Source organism: Pseudozyma hubeiensis, assembly GCF_000403515.1.
Source record: "Pseudozyma hubeiensis SY62 DNA, scaffold: PHS58, whole genome shotgun sequence".
NCBI classification, from domain to species: domain Eukaryota; kingdom Fungi; phylum Basidiomycota; class Ustilaginomycetes; order Ustilaginales; family Ustilaginaceae; genus Pseudozyma; species Pseudozyma hubeiensis.
Genome location: NW_012133840.1, coordinates 490,444 through 509,460, shown reverse-complemented (window position 1 = coordinate 509,460; position 19,017 = coordinate 490,444). Strand labels below are relative to the sequence as shown.

Genomic DNA, 19,017 nt, shown 5'->3' with positions numbered 1-19,017 from the left:
GTCGGTACGCAATCCCTCTACCGCGTTTCCTTCGAATCGATCGCGCGGGCGACGTTCGTCTTTCGGGACGCCTACACCATGAACCCTGCTACCGTCGATCCTGCTGCCATGATGCTGTTCCAGCAGCTCATGGCATCAGTGATGACATCTCCGTATGCCGGCATTTCCGGTCCTGGTCCAGCTCCCGACCCGATTTTCGACCCGACTGGATACGCAGCCCATTCGGAACGGCTACGAAAATACAAGCGATCGCAGGCAGAGTCAATCGCTCGAAGCAATCTCAGCTACACCCCATTCGAAATGACACAAGAGATGGCGCTCTCGCCGATCATCGCCAAGCTTCCCTCTGTCAATCTCTTCTCCCTCACGCCACGCCAAGCTACCTTTCTGGACACTCAAAAAGTGCTCTGGTTATCCTATAAGACACGCCGTTTTCGTAGTATCGAGTTGCCGAAGTTCGATGATGACATTGCCGGAAGGAAGGAGGCGATGATCGCCTTTGGCGATAGTCTGATGGTGGCGATGTTTGGCCACGACTGGAACGAGACCTCTGGCTTCAAGTACAATGGAAAGATGACCCCGAGCCGGATCTACGATGATCACGTGAGCTATCCTGGTGGCTATCAGTATGCTCCGCCAGCGATGGGCGACTTGTGCGACCACCACGCGTCGATGCTCGATGCCACCTCGAAGCCCCCGCTCGCAGCTAGACCGGCGGGTAAAACTTCGCACGACTCCGGAAAGGGCAAGCAGGAAACAGACAGGTCGGAAGGGCGCAAGAATGCAGAAGATGGTAAAGCCGCTACACCGTCACTGCAAGGTGATGGTAAGAGGAGCTCAGAGACGTGGGAGGCTAACGAGTTCATGCGAGTGTGGAGATTGCAAGAATTTTTTACAGACAAGCTGGAGAGAGACATGGAGTCGGGTCATGCTTGCGAGAACGAGCAGAATAAGGTCGCTGGAAGAAATGGTCACTTTGTCGACATGGAAGCTTTCCTTTCCCCTTTCCATGTCGATGAGGGCCACTGCGAATGCGCTGATTGCAGTGGTCTTGGTGACGCGTACGAAGCAGGAAATCCGTACGACTTCGGCGATCCTTGGGGTGACGATTATCCCCCTATGGATCTCGACGATCCGTACGGGCTCGATGGCGGCTACGACATGGACTATCTCTACGACCCAGACGACGTTCCATATGGATTCGGCGACAACATGTATGGAATCGACGACGGCTTCTACTTTGACAATGACGAAGGCTACCCTCCTTATGGCGGCGGCTTCTACGACGACTACGAAGAGTACATGGACATCATGACAGACCTGAAACCCAAGAAACTCATGTCGTCGCTGGGACGTCGATCAGGTGGCGGGTTCCTGTTCAAGGGCGACGACCATCACGGCCATGGCGGGCCAGGCAAGGGGAACGGTAAGGGGAACAGCAAAGGAGTGGGTACAAGTTCGGGTGGCAAGCAAGGCAAAAAGAAGAGCAAGAAGAGCATCAAGAAGAAAAGTAAGGGTAAGGCGGCCAATCAGGCTGGCAACGCCGTCAAGCAGGAAGAACAAGGCGGTACCGCTCAGGATGGAAAGGGCAAAGGGAAGGCCAAAGAGTCAAAGCTCTTTTCTAGCTTTGGGTCTTCGGTTGTACCGGAGGACAAAGCCCTCGGTACTACTCCTTCTAAGCCTTCGGTTCCACCCCAAAGATCGTTCGGCCACGTCACGCCGTTGGGCGCCAGCAAAGTTGCTCCGATGTCTCCTTCCACGATTGCGTCCGTCGGTCTCAATCTCGCCAAGCCAGCAGCCGCCGTCGCCGGAGGGTTCCGCTTTTCAGTTCCAAACACCGTCACGGTTCCAGCTCCAAAAGCCCTGCAACAGAATACAAGGCTTGCTTCAGAGTCGAACACTAAGCCGGCAAAGACGAATTTTGGCTTGCACAAGAAGGCGAATGCAGCTTCGGGAGGCAAAAGTGCGGGAGCGAGTGGAAGCACAGGTGAGGAAGTCAAGCTCACATTCGAGATACCCGGACCCAGCGGGTTCGTGGTGCAAGCAGTGGGCGCCAAGACCGCTCCGACCAGCTCGCATGCTGGAATTACGAGCCAGGCTTCTGTCGCTGCGAAGCCTGCGGCGGCTCAATCCAGTCCAAACAAGACGGCACAAACTCGCAAGCGCAAGAAAGTCACGAGAGGTGATTCGAACGACATGACGCAATCTGCCTCGAGTGGCAGCGCTCAGCCCGTCAAGAAGAAGATTCCCGTTGCAACTGCTGCCGCAGCTGTGGGATCTTCATCCCCTGCAACGAAGGTCGTTCCGGCACCTCTTGCTTCCGGCAACCAGCCTCGTACCAAGGCTGCCACTGCCACTACGAACACAGCCAAGTCCGTCCCAGTCCTCGGTTTTCCCAGACAGCAGCAGCCGCAATCGACCGTCAAGCCGAAACCAGTAAAGTACGAAGTCGTGGTGTACAGGAAACCCTTTGCGCCGAGCAAACGTCCTGGTCGGGACAATTGGCACGGACGAGTTGGGTTGTAGTGCGTGTCTCGACAAACTCAGCGATGGCGTTGGGGATGGTGTTGGTGGTGATGTTGTTTTTATCAATATGAAAGATCTTGAATGTGAAGTGTTTCAGAATGTGAATGGATGGATGAGTGGGGAAGGGATGGTTGAGCGGTGTGTGCGGTGTGTGGGATGGCTCGTGGCTGGACACAGCGGCTGGAGGAGATGGATGACGGATCCTTACACAAACACACACAGATCGATGATTACGAACCAACTTTTATGTTGACATTACGACCGGCGGCTGCATCCTTACTTTCCTCCACCCGCTGCACCTGTAGTGTTGCCGCCCGTCTGTGGTCCGACCTTGACCCTGGGCGGAGCGACCGGTTGAACGCCCGGGAAACTGACTCTCAAATTCCAGTTTCTCTCCAGATGTACCTGAACGTCCTTGACTTCCAATCTATCCGCTCTTCTGTGCTTTGCCAACCTACATCCGGCACTAGTAACGCTCTCTATAAACTCATCAGCTAGTTCGAGGAGGAGATCTTCTACGGCACCGGAGAGTTTTTCGTTTGCGTCCAACTCGGAGATGAGGTCGGAGATCTTGCGTTTTGTCAACATGGACGAGCTGGAGGTGGGGATGGTTGTGGAGGTGGAAAGGGCGGTGGAGGCGGTAGCTGCGGCTGCGGAGGCGATGTCCTCCTCGACGGGGAGCGAGAGAAGTTCGTCCACAGCCGCGGAGGTGCGTTGAGAGGGTAAGCCCAAAAGTTCGTCCAGCGCTTCGTCTCCACCTTCCACCGCGGGACGGGTGAGGATCGCAGGTGTTCCCAGAACGGGTGCCACACCCAACCCCGCCGTCATCGAGGATCGTGGTCCACTAGCATTCGGATACGGCTCCGGTGTCGATGTAGGGTTGACGTTGAGCACGGGTGGGATGGCAGCGTTGGTGTAGGTGGCCGCGGTGGACGTCGACATCGCGGAGAGAGGGGTAGGGGTGGAGCCGGTAGCAGTGGCGGCAGCGGGCGCTGCAGGTGCAGTCCCGGGTGCAGCACCGGGGGCTGCGATGGAGCCGGGAAGAGGAGGGATCATGGCGCTTCCTGCCGGTTTGGCTCCTGCAGCTACAGCGGTAGATCCCGGCGTGGCAGGTGTGGAAGCCACGCCACCAGCCGCAGGACCAGGCGTGCCAATGGCAGGCGACGACTTGGCCATCGCAGCAGCGGGAGCAGGCGAAGCAGTCGCATTTGTCGCAGCCGCAGCCGCTGCACCTTTCCCCTTGCCCCCCGCTTTCGCAGCCTTGGCTTCCTTCGCCTCCTTCTCCTTCTTCTCCTTCTCCTCCCTCTCCTTGGCCTCTTTCTCCTTCTTCAGCGCTGCTTTGCTCTTAGCAGGAGCCTTGGGTGTGGTTTTCGCCTGCGTTTTGGGCGTTCCCGAGGCTGCTGGCGTTGCTGCTGCTGCTGACGTCGGCACAGGTGTGGCTGGTGTCCCAGCAGCCGCAGCAGGCGCAGGCGGAACCACCGGGCTCGCCATCTGCTGTTGCTGCGGTGTACCCGTCTGTGCAGCCGTAGCATTCACTTGAGGCAATTGCCCCATCTGCTGCTGCTGCTGCTGTTGTTGTTGCTGCTGTTGCTGCCTGAAGCTCTCCCTCACAATCTGGATCTGCTTCGCCAACGCAGCTTGCTGATTCCTCGTCTCCTGCAGCGCGTTCTGGCACTGCTGCCTCTCCTCCGGCTTCAAGTTGGGATTGTTCAGCGCGCTCTCCAACGCCTGGACCTTCATCCTGAGCGGTTGAGCGATGCGATTGAATTGCTCCAACAGCGCTTGCTCGGTTTGAGGGATTTGCGGCTGTGCACCCTGGGGAGGCCGAGCTAGGCCCGGGTTCTGCTGCTGCTGCTGTTGGGGCTGCTGCTGCTGCTGTTGAGCATTCTGCGCATTACGCTGTTGCTGCTGTTGAAGTTGTTGTTGGAGTGCGGCAGCCATTTGTTGCTGCTGTTGCAGGTTTGGCTGTGCTTGCTGCTGCTGCTGCTGCTGCTGCTGAGGCGGACGAACTTGCTGTTGGTTCTGCTGCTGTTGCTGTTGCTGTTGCTGTTGCTGTTGCTGTTGCTGAGGTGGTCTGATCTGCTGTTGCTGTTGCTGCTGCTGTTGATGAGCGCTGATGAACGCTTTGAGCTGAGCCAGCTGATCCGGGCTCATCCTGCCCTCGCGAGCGGCCTGAACCAGAGCCGCGAGGCCCTGCGGGTTGTTCTGCACCAAGGCGTGCAACGCTTGCAGGTTCGCCGCTTGCTGTGGCTGCTGTCCTGGTTGCTGCTGACCAGGCTGCTGCTGTTGTTGCTGTTGCTGCTGCGGCTGCGTGGACGACTGACCCTGCTGCTGAGCTTGCTGCTGCGCAAGCGCTTGTGCACGCATAGCTTGAATCTGTTGCTGCTGGATGAGCGCTGCTTTGTACTGTGCAGCTTGCGCAGCGGTCTGAGGCTGACCGGGCTGCTGCCCTTGTTGGTTCTGGTTGTTCATGATCGCGGGTTATATGTGTGGACGTACGAGCTGAAGCTGAATGCGGGGGTCGGGCTAACACTCGTGGGTGATCCGCGCCGAGAGATGCTGAGAGATGCCGATTGTCGAGACGAGACGCCCAGCAGCAGAACAATTCACACTCAGCGTTCGTGCCGGTGAATAGTGCTGTGCATACGAATGCTGAGCAATGCCAGATCAGGAAGCTCGTTCAAGGGATGCGGCAGTGGTGGTGAGTTGGATGCCGACGGGCAGCGCGATCTGCTTCGATGTCACCAAAGTGCCCGAATTCCAGAAATCTCATCAAGAGCACAAATCGCCGATCCACACTCACTCGGTCTAACATATAAGCAAATAACGGGCACCATTGCCGAGAAGCTTGTCTGTATCATGTGTAGTGGTATACCGTCAAAGCAGCGTCTGACAGGGCCTACTAACGTTTCACAGACATGAACACACACATCCACGGGCTAGCCGATAATAAAAGAGATGGCATCTAGTCAGCATTGCAAGACAGATCGCCGGAACCACTCTCAGCTGACCAACCCAATCACTACAGCGACCCACCCATCAGGTCCAACGAGCGCACTGCCCAACCACGCGATCTCTGCATCCAGTGGCATCCTCAGCCCTTGCACCAGCGCATATGCCAGCGGCGCAGCTTGTGCTTGGAAGCTGCTGAAACTCGGCGGTGGTGGGAACAGCAGAGGGAACAGCGCCGAGAGCACAGCACCCAGCGTGTTGGACCTGCCATCCTCAAGCATCGGCGGTACCGGTTCCTGCACGATGGGGGCATTGTCAGGCAGGAAGAAACGGAGCGGGATGCTGCGCACCGCACTGCCTGCGGTGGGCGTCGCTGTGCCACTTGCCGGTGCATCGGACGACGAAGTGCTCGTGAGGGTCGACACTGTGCTCGGCGCAAGGCTGGCTTGGGACTCGTTCGGTTGGGTTGTAAGGCCGCGTTGGATCGAGGTTACAGACCGATCGTCCTGTGTGCGTCCGAGCTTGAGAGACATTGTGCGCGCAGCGATAGGAGACCGAATGGAGCCTGCCCCCGTTCCAGCGTCGAAGCTCGACACGTTTGCGCTCGGAACAAGCTTGTTCGCAATGCTCCAGAACAGCTCGTAGTCATGCGAGACAACCCCATCCCACAGCGTGTCCTGCTCCTGTTTCCTAAGGTTGACCACCTTTTTCGTCGACCCGTAGCGTACAAAGTCAGCTTCTTTGATCATCGACATGAACGACGTCTTGCATGACTCGAGACCAGAGTTGCTGTGAAGTCGTTCCACGGGCGGCTTTGACAGCCTCAATCGAATGTTCCATGGCAGTCTCGATGGTGCGGCCGCAGCCAAAGACTCACTCCCTGGGCCACCTTGAGGTATCAAAGGGGTATCCGAACGCAACGATCCGAGCCCGGTGGTGCTGGCCGTCGTCGACTGATACGCCACAGCGGTGCGAGCCGGGTTCGAAGTATGGTAGTCGTAAAGCAGCCCGATCTGCCAATGCCATCTAAGCGGTTGACCTTCATACTCGAACCAAAGCTCCTTTTCGTTTAGCACATTGAGCGCAGGCTGTTCGAGCACCAAATCGAGCAGGTTCTTCTTGACTTCGGCGACGATGAGCGGGAGGTAGCTGATCCGAGGTACGACGAGATACGTCGAGTCAACAGAAGAGTCGGAGCCCGGTGGTAGCTCGGCTGCATCTAGTGATACGCATATTGGAATGGTGCCCTCCCATACGAGCTTTCGAAATGTGGAAGTGGCCAGTGCTGCCGACGCACCGGCAAAGGTAGAGCTGTGTTGAAAGCTGGCCGAGGCGGGCGAGGCGGTTGATGATGATGAGAATCCTGCGGCGGCGTAGGGTGACGATGGTAGAAGAGAGGAGGCGGGACTGCCAGCGTGAAGCGGGCCTTGGCCCAGAAGCGGTGTAGTTGTTGCCGATGAAGATGTGATTGGCACCGATGAGGACGATGATGGATAGTTGCCGGCAGAAACGGAGCGTGGCTGTGAGCTGGCCAGCGGCGGTTGGCTCATGTCTGCAGAGCTAATCGCACCAGCTACCCAGAAGACAACGAGCTGCGCTGCAACAAGAGGATGGTGGTCGTAGGATGAGAGATGTGATGATCGACGGTGCACGTCAAAGAACAACCAACACTCCCACACAGCTCAGCCGCATTTCGGCTGCTTCGCAAAAGGACCCTGATTTCCGAAAGAAGCGCAAGAGGAAAAGTCGCGCACTTTCACCCTGGCTTGTGCTCTTCCTTCCCCACGCTGCTGTACTTTTTCTCAAGCAATCCAAAACGAAGAAGACCCACTCATGCTTGCTTTCGAGCAACTATCAACCGTCTGTACACGACGACACCTCAATCCAGGCCACCGTCATTTCATGTAGAGCAACGTTTAGTATGAATTGCATCCTGTCACAACGAATCACGCACGCCAAGTAATATCCGGCGTGTCAGTCCTAAACCTCTGCGTGACCGTGCTCTTCTCCAGACTCGTGTCCAGCCCCATCCTATGGCTCAGCAATCCCGCGTGAGCGATCATGATACCATTATCGATGCAGAACCTCTCGTCCGTCGCAAACACACTCCCACCTCTCTCGCCGGCCATGATACCCATCATCTGCTGCAACCGCTGATTGCTGCCTACACCGCCCACAATGAGCACCTCTTTGGATCCGATGTGTGCCATAGCACGCTCCGTGATCTCGACGAGCATGGAAAAGATGTGCTCTTGGAGCGAGAAGCAGAGATCGGCTGGTGTGATGGTGTTGATGCTGGCGTCGAGCTGGGAAGGGCCAGATTGAGAGACGTCGACGTCTGCGTCTGTTCTCGCCGGCTGGACGTCTACTGCTGCACTGGGTTCGGGCGCGGAGCTGGAGTCGGCCATGTTGACAATGTGCTTTCCGCCGCCTTCACCCGTCCAAACTTCGCCATTCGCTAGACTTCCGACAGCCGCATCATCGTACTCGACACGAGGATTCGGCTTGAATCGTTTGTCCCTCGTATACGCCTCTGTGGCGCTGAGAATGCCGGCCAGACTCACATCCATGCCCTTTGTGGTGTACGGTAGCGGTACGAGCTTTGTGCCCTTCCTCGCCTCCTTTTCGATGTTTTGTCCTGGGCTTGGATCGTTGCTCAAACCGATGACCCTGGCAAAACGGTCGAGGCAGTTGCCCACCGCAATGTCGAGCGTTTCGCCAAAGATGCGATACTTTTGCGCTGAATAAGCGATCACTTGTGTGTTTCCTCCTGATACGTAGAGTACGACGGGATTGTGCGCACCTGTGATCGTTCGCCCCATCTCGATGTGCCCGACACAGTGGTTGACGCCGACCAGTGGCTTGTTGTACATGAGCGCCAAAGTGCGAGCCACAACAGCGACACTCTGCAGCGGTGCTCCCATTCCCGGACCCTTTGTGAAGCAGATGCAATCCACCTCGGCAAGCGAATTGATGCCCGAGCGTCGCACCGCTTCGGAGATGACTCGGATGATCCACTCCTTGTGATGCTTGGCGGTGTCGCTAGGCTGGAAGCCGGAGCCTGGTGGGGTGACATACGTGTGACGAACATTGGAGAGGATTTCGACTTGACCGACGGAGCGAGAGGAGATGGACGAAGGAGCAGATGAGGAGGATGAGGAGGGTGCGGAAGGGTCAAATGGTTTGTGCAGCACGATGCCCGCACCCAGCTTGTTGGCGCTGCCCTCGAGACCCAGCGCCAGGTATGGCCTCGTTGGGTATGGTAGCGGGTCATGCATTCGATTGCGTGTCCTGGAAGGCATCTTTGGAGCTGCTAATGGGGATCAGGGGGTGGTAATGAAGGTCGTCTTGAACTTGAGTCGACATTGTCGAGTGGGTCGGGTCAAATGTCAAAACTGCTTGCTTCGCAATCCTTGCGTCCGAGATCCGAACGCTGCTGCCAAATTTTTCTGAAGCTCAGAATTTCCCAAGAAGCTACGCACGACAGCTGTCAAAGCGCACTGCAGCCTTGTGGCAAAGTAACGCCTTCAATCCTCCACTCTCACTCCCTTCCTTTTCCTCAACCTATCACTCCGCACTCACCTCAACAGCCCCCAATCATGCCCTGTCCACAGCCAGACGATCCAACACCGTCCGGCGCTCCCATCGCCACCGACACGCCAACCATCTGCGTCCGTTGCAAAGCCAACCCGGCCATCGCCTTTTTCCGCGACTCGATCTACTGTCAACCCTGCGCCGGCGCCGTCTTCTACCAGAAATCCAAAACCGGTCTCGAGTACGCTCGTGGTGCAGGTCTAGCCAAGTACGTCGCCGCGGCCAAAGCATCCTCCGCATCCGAATCCAGTCAAGAAGCTTCTTCCTCGACTTCAACGCCTCCAGCCGCAAAAGGAGACAAGAGGAACGGCAAGCAAGTCAACAACGGAGGTGGAAATGCCGAGGTGAACGTTTCTGCCAACATCGCCGTCGCCTTTTCTGGCGGTGCTAGCTCTCGAGCTCTGCTGAGAACGGCAACGCAGTACTTTCGTCCGGAGGCAGCCTTCACCAATAGAGATGCGAGGAGGAGGAAGGCTCGTGGTGAAGAGCTCGAGGACGATGCAGCTTCGATGACGTCTGCAAAGACTCGTGGTGCAGTCAATGCAGCTGGTCGCTTCAACGAAGTCGGCAAGATCTACGTGCTTTACATCGATGACAGCGCCATTATCGCGGGTGGGATGGATCGGACGGAAGAAGCACGCAGGATGGTGGAGGAGGAAGTGTGTGCGGATCTGGAGTTTGTCGGGTTGAAGATGGAGGATGTTTTCCGCGCCGACGATGATGTCGTCGAGGGGGTGGCGTGGAAGCTTGCGGGCGCGGATGGCCAGCAGATCTCGACCTCGACTGCCACAATACCGGACTCAACGCAGGCGCTCAAAGATCTCTTCTCGTCACTACACCCGTCAGATACACCACGCACAGGAGTCTCCTCAGCCAGAACTCGCATCGAAGACCTCCACCGCATCCTCATCTCCACCCTCCTCCGTCGCACCGCCACCCGCCTCGACTGCTCCGCCCTTCTCCTCGGCGACACCGCCACGCGCATCTCGATCCGTCTCATCGAAGACCTCGCAAAGGGCGCAGGTCACAAGCTCCCCATCCAGGGCAGCGACGCAGCGTGGATCGATGACTTGCTTCTCGTCCGGCCGTTCAAATCTCATCTCTTGCAGGAGGTCTTGTTCTATGCTTCTGCTCTTGGACTCGAGGCCATCCAACCGGAACAGAATGTCGTTCCCCCTGTCGTTTCCACGAGTGACATCTTGAATAACAGCAGCGGTGTCACCCCGGTGATGGATAAAAGCTCGATCGCTAGGTTGACAGAAACCTTCATCCTCAATCTGGAAAAAGGTGTACCGAGTACGGTCACGACGATCGGAAAGACAGGCAGCAAGCTCGTGCTCAACGACACCTCTCCCTCTTCTCTAGCCCACGATGTGTCGAGTTCCACAGCGGCGTTTCAAAACGTTGGACCGAGCGTACCGCTTCGAACCACCGCACGCAAGGCCCTGCACACCAGCATGTCGGATCTCACCGTCAACAGCAAGGAACCACGAATCGGATCGAGGGGCATCAAACTGGCCCAACTCAGCGCGAGTTGTCTCCGGTGGAGTACCGGGAACGGTTGTGCATTGTGTGGGATGCCCTGTCAGAAGGGTGCTAGGTGGTGGAAGAGGGACATTACGATTTCCAGGTTGGACGAGACCGAGCCGAGGAGCGATGTCCCACGCGGTACGGCCAGCGAAGAGCCGGAGGAGGGATGGATGGATCTCTCGTCCCACCTCTGCTACGCATGCCTGTTGGTGCTCGCACCACCTACATCGAACAACGAATCCTTGCTCCCATCGACGGTTCTGCGACACATCCAACAATCCCACTTGCCAGACACCGAAACTCACTTCGACGCAAACGGTCTCAGCAGTGCGCTAGATCAAGACACGCTCGAAACACCAGCCACATCAACCGGATGTGGAAATCACAACCAACCCACATCAACACCGCAACCACTCAAACCATCCGAGATCAAGGCTCAGATCACCGAGTTCTTGCTCGACGATGCTTGATCACACTTTCATCCCCTAATACATGCTGGTATTTTGACACACAATGTGCAATTTAATTCACACCGTCAAAAGCTGCGAGATGTTCGTGAGACTGTGCCCTTTCCAGTTTGGCATCGTCCAGTGTATAGAGTAAAGGGCAGTGAGATCTCCTACTGCGATGCAAGTCACACACCATCAGAGCTGCTCCATGCTCGTAAGACTGTGCCATTCCAATTTGACATCGTCCAGGGTATTGAGTACAGTGAAGTGAGAGACCTCCTGTTGCGATTCAGATCAACGAGTTCTTGCTCGACGGTGACTCCATCCTCACACTTGCTGGATCCTTGACACAAAACGCGACTCAACACACCGTAAAAGCTGCGAGAATTGCGATACGTTGGTGCGACTGTGCCATTCCAGGTGAGATTGTCTAGTATGTCAAGTGAGTGAGCGTTCCTGTGAGACTCTTCATTGCTGATTGTGAGTCGTGCTTTGCCGTCCAGGGCTAGCCTTTGCGCTGCCGTTGCTTCGACTCAGACTAGGGTTCATCCCGTAGCTAGTACTTTCGTTGTCGACGGGACTCGACGTCCAGCCTGCTGCCTGCACATTAGGAAAGGCGTCGGTGTTTGTCGGCACAACAGTGTGCATGGCACTGCCCATCGAGTGTTGCTGGTGCTGCTGTTGCTGGTTATCGAATGTCATTCCACCATTCCATATTTGGTTCATCAGACCGGCGGCGGCAGCAGCCGCAGCAGCGCCGCCTTGCTGCTCCTGACTGCGATCCGTGGGCGCACCATCGGAGGCCTGCGCTATCAGATCCTGCTGCTGCTGACGACTGGCAACAGATCTGCCCATTTCAGGGTATAGAGACAGATCGCTGCCGTCGAGGCCGAGCTGACCAGGCGCACCAGGCGTTGCTCCCATTCCTTCAGCGTCGAACGGTCCGTCGAAAAAGTCACCTGACATCCCCTCCGAATTTGACAGCTCGTCCAGCACTTGTTGAAAGTTGTAATCCGGTGCGGTACCTTCGAAATCGTAGTCGGGCTCGTTGTCGTCTTCCTCGTCCTCCTCGTACCCGTCCTCGTCTGGTTCCTCGTCCGAGTATTCGTCCGAGTCAAGGTCGCGCTGGAACTGCTGAGCAAACGCCAACGCACGAGTGTCTTCGACAGACTCAAGCGCCAAGTCGAGCGCACCTTCAGCACGGCGCAGCGTATCGGTGGAGCGACGACGCTGATCGTCGTCCGACTCTTCAACGTCCTTGTTCAGTTCCAAGCCGTCAAGACCGAAGCGTTTGCCTACGTCTTTGGCGGTGAAGGTTTGTTCTCGTTGCAGCTCGAGCGAGTCGGGCGAGCCTTCGCGATCTTCGCGGATCAGCGGATCTCCAAAGGTGACGCTTGCGAACGAGACTGCTCCGTCAGTGTTCGTCGAAGCTCCCGCCTGATTGTTGTCGAGCGGCTGCTGATGATGTTGTTGTTGCTGTTGCTGTTGCTGTTGCTGCACGCCTTGCTGCAGCTGCGACAAGTTGCCAAGCGCTTGCATTTGCCGCAACATGTTTTCGCTGGTATTCTGAGCTTGATCGATTATGCCGGTGCCTCCGGATGTGTTGCTGCTTATCTCGGGCTGACCGCGTGAAGGAGCCGATGACAACTGAGCGACATTGATCTCCATTAAAGCGGGGTTCCGTCGATCCGACTCTCCTGCGCCAGTTGCCGAGGCTCCTTGATTCAGATCACCGGCCCAAGGGTGATGCGAGAGCGGGAAGGAAGCAAGGAGCTCGTCGACCTGATCCGGTCGCAGCCCTGAGTCGGAGATGCTACCGAGATCCCAGTCGACGTTCCATTGCGCAACATCGCCAGGTGCGCCGGAGAACGTGTCGGCAAAGCTCCGCATCGAGCCGGTGCTGAAATTGGCGGCCATGTCTGCTTGCTGATCCCCAGAGGACTTGGCACTAGCTTGTTGGAACTGCTGCAGCTGAGTGAACGCATTTCCCGCTGCCGAAGATCTGCGCGAGCCCGCTGCCGAAGAAGCCGAAGAATCAGACGCGCTGCCCATTCCGGGGATCATTGCAGCACGAGCAACTTGGCCTGGGTGCGGCGGCGACATGTATCCGGTCTGACTGCCAAAATTGAAGCCCGTGCCGTACATAGGTTGCTGATTGCCGATAAAGCTGGCAGAGGACGAGCCGGGGAGACCTGCACCAGAAGTGTCGCTGGCGCTCGAGCTGTAGGCGGACCACGATGAAGGCCCTTCACCTGCGGCGCGCTGCTGGTCAATCTCCATAGAGGCCGCACTCGGAGGCAGCATACTCTGACCGGCCGGATTCAACCACGCTAGGACGTCAGGCTGAACAGGATACTCGGTGTGGCCCAAGGGCGAGAGTCGAGGGTCCGACTGGACGGGCACAGCACCTCCGGCTGGCGAATCGTGCTGACTGGATGATTGTGAGTGAGGTCGCGAATGTGGACTGGAATGCGCCGAGCCGTATGGGTGGCCATGCATGTGATGGAGGTGACCATGGACAGAAGGCAGACGCTCGAGCGCCGAGTTCTTTCCGGCACGTGATGTGTGGCTCCTTCTCTTGTGCTGGATGCCGTCGTGGATGGCATGTTTACCGGCCTGTCGGCGAGCGTCGTCCGCCGAGACAGCCTTGGCGTGTGAGGAGGCCGATGGTTGCTGAAATTGCTGCTGATGCGCCACGTCGCTATCGCCGGCGCTTGGTGGCGTGACTCGTTCACGGATGCTGCTCGTCTCGGAGCTTGTACCGGGTCCCTCGAGACTAGCCTGCTGAAGCTGTTCAAAGAGGTTGTGAATGGACTGACCTGTGACCATATCGGTTGCTCGCAGCGGCAGACCAGCTCCAGGAAGCGGTGCAGTATTGGATGACAGGAATGGCGGCCTCGCCTGCGTGGATGACTGGAGCTGCTGCTGTTGCATCGCAAGCGCCTGTCCGAAGCTGAGCTGCTCGCTCTGGGCTGTCTGTGCCGTCACGAAGCGTGGCATGCCATGGGTGAGGGAGTTGGATCGACCAAGCGCACTGCTCGTTCCACTGGAGGGCCCCGACAAGACTGGTTCAGCACCGCCATCGGTAAGATTGCCCTGGTCGGTGAAGTAGCTGTAGTCGGTGAAATTGCCGTGATCAGTGAGATGTCCGTCGCTGGTGGCATCGCTGAGAGGATGGTCGGAGCCACGCCAAGCGCCCTCAGAGAGGCTGTTGTCAGACATTGTGCCGGACATGGCAGCGGACCGCGCCGCATGTCCTTGACCTGGTTTGGCTGCGCTGGGACCGCGTTCCTTGCGTGCCTTGGACGGACGCGGTTTGAAGCCGGCGCGTTCGTAGTCCTCCGGGAAGGCATTGCGAAAGCGATCACGCAGATCGATGGCTCGTCTCTGGCCGTTGAAGATGGGGTTCTTGGCTATCAAGGCCCAATGCGATCCGTACTGCTGGTAGCCTGCGCGGAGAGCCGCATCCTCTTCGGGCGTGAAGGGACGTCTTTCCTTGGTCTTGCCCTTTTCAAAGATGCTCTTTCCCTCTGCGTCTCGACCTCGAACTGCCTTGCTGAGATGCGTCTTTGCGTTGGGGTACATCTCGTGGTAAGCGTCTGGAAAGTAGGTTCGGAATCGGTCCTTGAGATCGCCTGCGGTTCTGTCCGAGAAGAGCGGCGAGAGCTCTGGATCCGAGAGGATCTTCTTCCAATTTCCCACGCCATGCTTGTTGCATCCATCTACGAGCGCTTGCGTCTCTTCGGCGGACCATTTGTGTTTCTGACTTCGGTGGCTTTCCGATGGTTTTCGGGACAACGCAGAAGGTCGGCGAGAGCCTGGGGCGGAGGTGAAAGCAAGGCTCTCCTCATGAGTCGGGTCACCCGACGCAGACTGTGCGCTGCTCGATTGGTATCCGGATCCTGGCTGGTCGGCGGATGCGGAAGCTGATAGAGGTGACTGGCTGCCTGTGTTGAAGCGCTGCTGTGCAGCTAGCAAAAAGCGCGAAGCATCTTGGGATGGTTCTTGCTTGACGCCTGGGGAAGAGCCGACATGTTCGTGAGGCGAAGCCTGCTGAGTCTGTGGCTGTGGCTGCGACTGCATACTGATGTTATGTTCAAAGGCGCCAAGCTTGCAGGAGTGAGAAGCCGTTGAGGGTCAAGCGGTCAAGCGGAGCTGATGCGGATTTCCGCCGAAGGACCGGCTGTGCGCGAGGCGCGAACGCAAGTCGTTGCTACGACAGGCTTGATGGAAGCATTTGTCACCGATGTAATCGCTGTCAGGCCAACGACCGAACCAAATGTATGCTGTCTCGGAGCGGCCAGTGCTGGAAGGGCGTCACCGTTGTGCTGATCCTAGCAGCTTACAGATTGCAGGTTTCCCGGTCGGATACCACGCAGTCGAGCGACTTGAGACGATCAAGGTGCAGATGTAAGAGGGGACACAAGCTGCTGCAGCGACGTCGACAGGAAGATGATCCGTTTTCCCTTTCACTCGAATGAAATTCGAGTTGCGCTTCTGGCTGCACAGAGCAGCGACCCCGATTGGCTGGCTCTCTGCAGTCTTGAGTCTGTGATCCAATATTTTCTCCCTGCAGAGGCACGCACGGCAGAAGAAGCATCCCAAAAAGGGTCGCTTCGAGAAGCCAAGCAAGGTGTGTCGGCGTACGCCACGCCCGACAAATGATTTAATCTTACATTTCGACAAGTGCATGGGAAAAAAAATTCGGCCAACTGCCTGACCGCGACTCGGTGGGCTGCTGAGGAGTGAGTATCCACCGAGCTGGGTCACTGCAACATCAAGCTTCCGACATGAACGCAAGCGTCGGTCGGCGACGCCAACTCGTCTCTTGCAGCCTTTTCGGATCGATGATCCGACTCAGCTCGCTGGTCGGCAGCCTTCAGTCCACAGAAGCGCTTAAGTGGAGTTGACCGCCACGATTGCCGACTTGAACGGTCATATAAAGTGTCGCTGTCCGAGGCTCGAGGTGACTTCCGACACTGCATACTGATGTCAAGTGCGTCGCTGCAGCCGACGAAATTTGAGTCGGCAGCATGCTGTAGAGGCTGTCTTTTATAGGCGTCTCCCGACGCTTCCTGTCGCTAGCCTAGAGCCAAATGAGGTCAGCCATTCTCACGGCTCCACCACTCGCGCATGGTGGGGCTCTGAAAGACCATCTTCGCACTTCAGCAGACGCTCGCGGGCCATGCATTACCATGAACGGGGCCACGCAGGGATTCTGCTCCGGCTTGTGAAGCAGCCCTGACCTCGAAGGTCTCAGCCATCATCGTTTGACGCTAAGGCCGTCTTTTTAGTACCGACCCACCCTTTGGTGGGTCACCACAGCTCCTTGCGCGTACCCGCTTACAAATGGTCTTGAAGATTCGGCCTCCATAGCCGTGGCTTGACGGGTCCATGCTATGCGAGCGTCTCAGCTGAAGCGGTCAACAAAGTGATAAATAGTCCACCTTCTGGCCAACCTGCTCAGCATCTCGTCAGCCTGTCCCCCCAAATCATCCTCCTTTCTTGCGCACGAAGTGTTCCTCCAACCCAACTGGACGAGGGTGATCACGTCCTGAAGATGGAAGCCACGCCACAGCTACACTCCGGATGGACTAGAGCCGCCGTGGCAACGTGGAAATGGGCTCTCCCCGACTTTCGCGACAAGAGGCCTTACACTCGTTCTACTGCTCCGCTCGCGGTCGCAATGATGCCCTTGATTTTCGCACAGATTCATCTACTGCTTCGCTACGATCCTAAGACGACCTGGCTGCTGCGCGCTTCCCTCATTCCCTTTGTTATGCTCCTCTCTTTAAGGTCAGCATACGCCTACTACTACATGGTCGACGGCGAAGGACAGCTCGACGGTAGGTGCCAATCAGTCAACGTCACACTCGGATGTGCTGCCATCGTTGCTATCATCCGATCTCTCGAATTTGGCTTGGCCACGCAAAGGCCTCGACTCAAGACTCGTGAGGTCGCGAACAATGGCAACCGCACTAGCACCAACAATGGCAGAGAAAAGGATGACAGCACGCTCGTGGCTTCAACAGATCCGCTGCCGACCTTCTTTCCAGGGACTAATTGCCCTCTCGAACTTGATCTACTCCTCAATGTCAGGGCCCTGGGCTGGCAGCACGGTATCAAGGACGACGCACCTGCGCTCCCGGCGCTCGTCTTCGACTCACGCCAACGATGGGACTGGATCCTCAAACGTGCGGTCCTCATACCGTTCTACTATCTCGTCTACGACGTCGTCCTTGTTCTGAATCAAGAGCCGCGGTTCAATCCCAATGCGGACAGCAAGGTGGGCGGCAGCATTTGGATTCACAGAGAGGGCTCTTTCGGTGTGGCGGGACCCTACTTGAATTGTCTTGCGTTTGGGACTTCTTTTGTTTGCATCCAGTACATGTTGCATACCATGCTAGCGAGCATTTCCGTCGCACTCTTCCACGATCTACCTTCGAGATGGAATCCGCCCATCATGAGGTATCCTTGGCTATCGACATCGGTCGCACATTTCTGGTCGAGACGTTGGCATCAGACGTTGCGAGTCACTTTTATGACGGTGGGCTACTGGCCTGTTCGAGCTGCCCTGCTTGGCGTCGCCGGACGTCGCATCGCCAACATTGCCGGCATCTGCGGAGTTTTCCTAGTCTCTGGTATTATCCACGATCTCGGTTCAGCGGCCATAACACCAGGTTTTGGTATCACAAAGGTCACCCTCTTCTTTGCGATTCAACCCGTCGCGATGTTTGGAGAGCAGATGTTTGAACGATGTACTAGGAGAAAGGTCCATGGTTTTTGGGGCTGGCTCTGGGCTGTCGCTTGGATTTTGGGTACCGCACCGTTATTGATCGAGGTAGGTTTTTACAGAAGAAGGTCTGAGAAGAATGAAAACTTTACTGACCAGATGAATGCGAATCTTTACTTTTCGTCGGAGCAGGCATATAGTATGGGCGGGATGATGGCAAGCATCCAGTATGAAGGCATCACGCGTCGGCCCGTTCGGTTCCTTCTAGATTGTTGGGACCAATCGATCAACGGCGTGTAGGTCTCGATGGTGTCATAGTATACATATGTCAAGAGAAAGCTGCCCTTGATCGTTGCCGTACTGGACTGAGCCAGGACTGATCACGGGAGCAATCGCAAGCACACACTCAAACACACGTTTGGAGAGAGATGGGATACAAGTACAGATAGTAATACAATTGCGAAGCGAGCTGACGTCGCCTTGGGTATACTTGGGGAAGCGCGAAGAGCTGTCCGCCTGGTTAGATATCAACGTATCCACTAGCCCCCTCACCACCGTACTGACCGTCGAAGGGATCCTGTCTCCCGAACCCGCCGACATCGACAGTCCCCGCACCGCTCATCTGCACCTCTGTACGCCAGGCGCCCTTCAACGAGCTGATCTGCGCGATGAGTTTCTGCGACGCCTGCGTGAGCGCATCGGTCGGCGTTATCGATCCGTCCGTTTGGATCTTGACGAAGACTTTGGGTTCGAGAGGATGCGGTACCTTGTAGCCGCAGAAGAGCACCGAGGGGTTGGCGAGCACGGCGTGTCGGAGCATGTTGCCGAGCGTGTGGTCTTCCTTGTTGAACCAGAAGGTAGCTGCGTTGGGGATCTTGGTGTCTTCGACGATCTCGACGCGTTTCTCGTCCGGACCGAGGATGAAGAGGTCGAATCGGTTGGGTGCGTTCGTCATTGTGAAAGAGGCTGCTGTGCGAAGATCGAGACCAGGGGAGAAATGAGGTCAGATCAACTGCGTCGAACTTTGGGCTGACAGAGAGACCGAGCAGCGACGCAAAGAAGAAGTTATAGGCTCATCTACCGTTGTAGTCTAGGAATCAGTGGAAACCCATCGACCCCACTCGACACGCTTGTCAGCGTTTGAGTGAAGTTCGAATAGGGCACCCTCAAACAGTGTGAATATGATGTAATCTTTGCCCGTCGCCGCGAGATTGAACGCGGAAACGCTTCCGA

The 19,017-nt window shown here is 56.8% G+C and overlaps 7 protein-coding genes across 7 annotated transcripts; 3 read left to right on the top strand and 4 right to left on the bottom strand.

The window, feature by feature from the left end:
- Nucleotides 1–78: 78 nt before the first annotated feature.
- On the top strand, nt 79–2,526 carry PHSY_006318 (glycosyltransferase; the record flags this gene model as incomplete). The annotated part of the gene is made up of 1 exon (XM_012336921.1): nt 79–2,526. One exon carries the CDS (start codon nt 79–81, stop codon nt 2,524–2,526), a length of 2,448 nt encoding a protein of 815 aa, XP_012192311.1.
- Nucleotides 2,527–2,802: 276 nt separating this feature from the next.
- On the bottom strand, nt 2,803–4,893 carry PHSY_006317 (hypothetical protein; the record flags this gene model as incomplete). Its single annotated transcript, XM_012336920.1, has 1 exon — nt 2,803–4,893. The coding sequence occupies one exon, from the start codon at nt 4,891–4,893 to the stop codon at nt 2,803–2,805; it is 2,091 nt and encodes a 696-aa protein (XP_012192310.1).
- A 635-nt stretch (nt 4,894–5,528) lies between these two features.
- PHSY_006316 (hypothetical protein) lies at nt 5,529–8,756 on the bottom strand (the record flags this gene model as incomplete). Its single annotated transcript, XM_012336919.1, has 2 exons — nt 5,529–7,075; nt 7,547–8,756. The coding sequence occupies 2 exons, from the start codon at nt 8,754–8,756 to the stop codon at nt 5,529–5,531; spliced, it is 2,757 nt and encodes a 918-aa protein (XP_012192309.1).
- Nucleotides 8,757–9,077: 321 nt separating this feature from the next.
- PHSY_006315 (hypothetical protein) lies at nt 9,078–11,072 on the top strand (the record flags this gene model as incomplete). Its single annotated transcript, XM_012336918.1, has 1 exon — nt 9,078–11,072. The coding sequence occupies one exon, from the start codon at nt 9,078–9,080 to the stop codon at nt 11,070–11,072; it is 1,995 nt and encodes a 664-aa protein (XP_012192308.1).
- Nucleotides 11,073–11,519: 447 nt separating this feature from the next.
- Nucleotides 11,520–16,036, bottom strand: PHSY_006314 (hypothetical protein; the record flags this gene model as incomplete). Its single annotated transcript, XM_012336917.1, has 3 exons — nt 11,520–15,067; nt 15,398–15,621; nt 15,867–16,036. 3 exons carry the CDS (start codon nt 16,034–16,036, stop codon nt 11,520–11,522), a joined length of 3,942 nt encoding a protein of 1,313 aa, XP_012192307.1.
- A 701-nt stretch (nt 16,037–16,737) lies between these two features.
- PHSY_006313 (hypothetical protein) lies at nt 16,738–18,084 on the top strand (the record flags this gene model as incomplete). The annotated part of the gene is made up of 1 exon (XM_012336916.1): nt 16,738–18,084. The coding sequence occupies one exon, from the start codon at nt 16,738–16,740 to the stop codon at nt 18,082–18,084; it is 1,347 nt and encodes a 448-aa protein (XP_012192306.1).
- Nucleotides 18,085–18,304: 220 nt separating this feature from the next.
- PHSY_006312 (hypothetical protein) lies at nt 18,305–18,739 on the bottom strand (the record flags this gene model as incomplete). Its single annotated transcript, XM_012336915.1, has 1 exon — nt 18,305–18,739. One exon carries the CDS (start codon nt 18,737–18,739, stop codon nt 18,305–18,307), a length of 435 nt encoding a protein of 144 aa, XP_012192305.1.
- Nucleotides 18,740–19,017: the final 278 nt, after the last annotated feature.